The sequence below is a fragment of the Sinocyclocheilus rhinocerous genome, unplaced genomic scaffold (genome assembly GCF_001515625.1).
Source record: "Sinocyclocheilus rhinocerous isolate Xijiao unplaced genomic scaffold, SAMN03320098_v1.1 scaffold1575, whole genome shotgun sequence".
In the NCBI taxonomy this organism is placed as follows: domain Eukaryota; kingdom Metazoa; phylum Chordata; class Actinopteri; order Cypriniformes; family Cyprinidae; genus Sinocyclocheilus; species Sinocyclocheilus rhinocerous.
In genome coordinates, this window is record NW_015626385.1 from 29,611 (window position 1) to 30,804 (window position 1,194).

At 32.8% G+C, this 1,194-nt stretch overlaps 1 protein-coding gene across 1 annotated transcript in view; it reads left to right on the plus strand.

Moving 5' to 3' along the window:
• Positions 1 to 1,194, plus strand: part of LOC107713351 (WD repeat-containing protein 48-like) — a 14,807-nt gene that overhangs the window by 6,604 nt on the left and 7,009 nt on the right. Inside the window, exon 9 of the mRNA XM_016518834.1 lies at positions 466 to 540. Coding sequence (XP_016374320.1) covers positions 466 to 540 — 75 coding nt within the window. The remainder of the gene's footprint in view (positions 1 to 465; positions 541 to 1,194) is intronic.

Genomic DNA, 1,194 nt, shown 5'->3' on the forward strand with positions numbered 1-1,194 from the left:
CATATATATATATATATATATATATAATGAAGTACATATATTTATATTAAATATAAAATAAATATATAACATTAATATAAAAATAAATACATTTCTAAATTTTATATATATACATACATGCATGATTAGCTAAAAGAAAAATAAATATATTTAAATGAAATATTAAAGATGTAAAGTTATAATAAGAATATGTATATATATATACAAACACACACACACACACACAAATAAATAAATAACTTAAAATGAATATATATATCTCTGTATATTAAATAACTATGAAATAAATATATTAAATAAACATACCCATAGACTTTAAATCAAGAGTGCAAGTTTATGCATCAAACACTGCTATTAATAGCTGCAGCAGCTGTGGAGCGTGAGCAGGTAATAGGAAAGTTAAGTGTGAGTTGAAAGTTAAGTGAAAGTTACTGAGGTGTGAATGCATGCTCTCCTGTCTTTCAGATGGAGTTGGACCGCTCGGCTGATCCGCATTCGGCCATCTGGGTTTCCACCACAAAGTCCACGGTTAATAAGTGGGTAAGTGCAGCTGGTCCAGCCGCCGTGACGTTACACACACATCCTACAGCCGAGCTTTAAATAATCTGCAGCGTGTTCCTTTACTCATTAATTAGTGTCACCCTTCGGCTAAATATCCCGGGATGGGGCGCAGTGCTACTATCTTTAGGTAACGGTTTAATTTGTTGCATGTTATAGGTTGCATATTAAAATGGTAGAATGCTTCTGTTAGTTATGTAATTCACACTTTTCATCTGAAACTGGAGCTGTGGGCAGACACAAAGAATATTTTCACAATTGCATTCACTGAATAATTATTAGATATGATGCATTAATACTAATTTGATCCTGTCAGAGTTTGACTGAGAAGCCTGTAATTTAAACGAGTTGATGGTGCAGCACATGCAAAGCATGCAATGACTGTGGCAACTTTAACATTTGAAAGGATACTATGACAAAGGTATCGCTTTCTTTATTCAAACTGATTTTTTTTCCCATGAATATATGGTTGACCTGAAGAATGAACGTTATATCATACACTTGGAAAATTATGAGCTATATCACCCCTTATCGACTCTAGGGGTGTGACAACACACTTAGCTCGCGAGATGAGACAAAATACAGATACTTGGTTCACTAGAACGAGACAATATTTTAATACTATTTTTAAGAAAT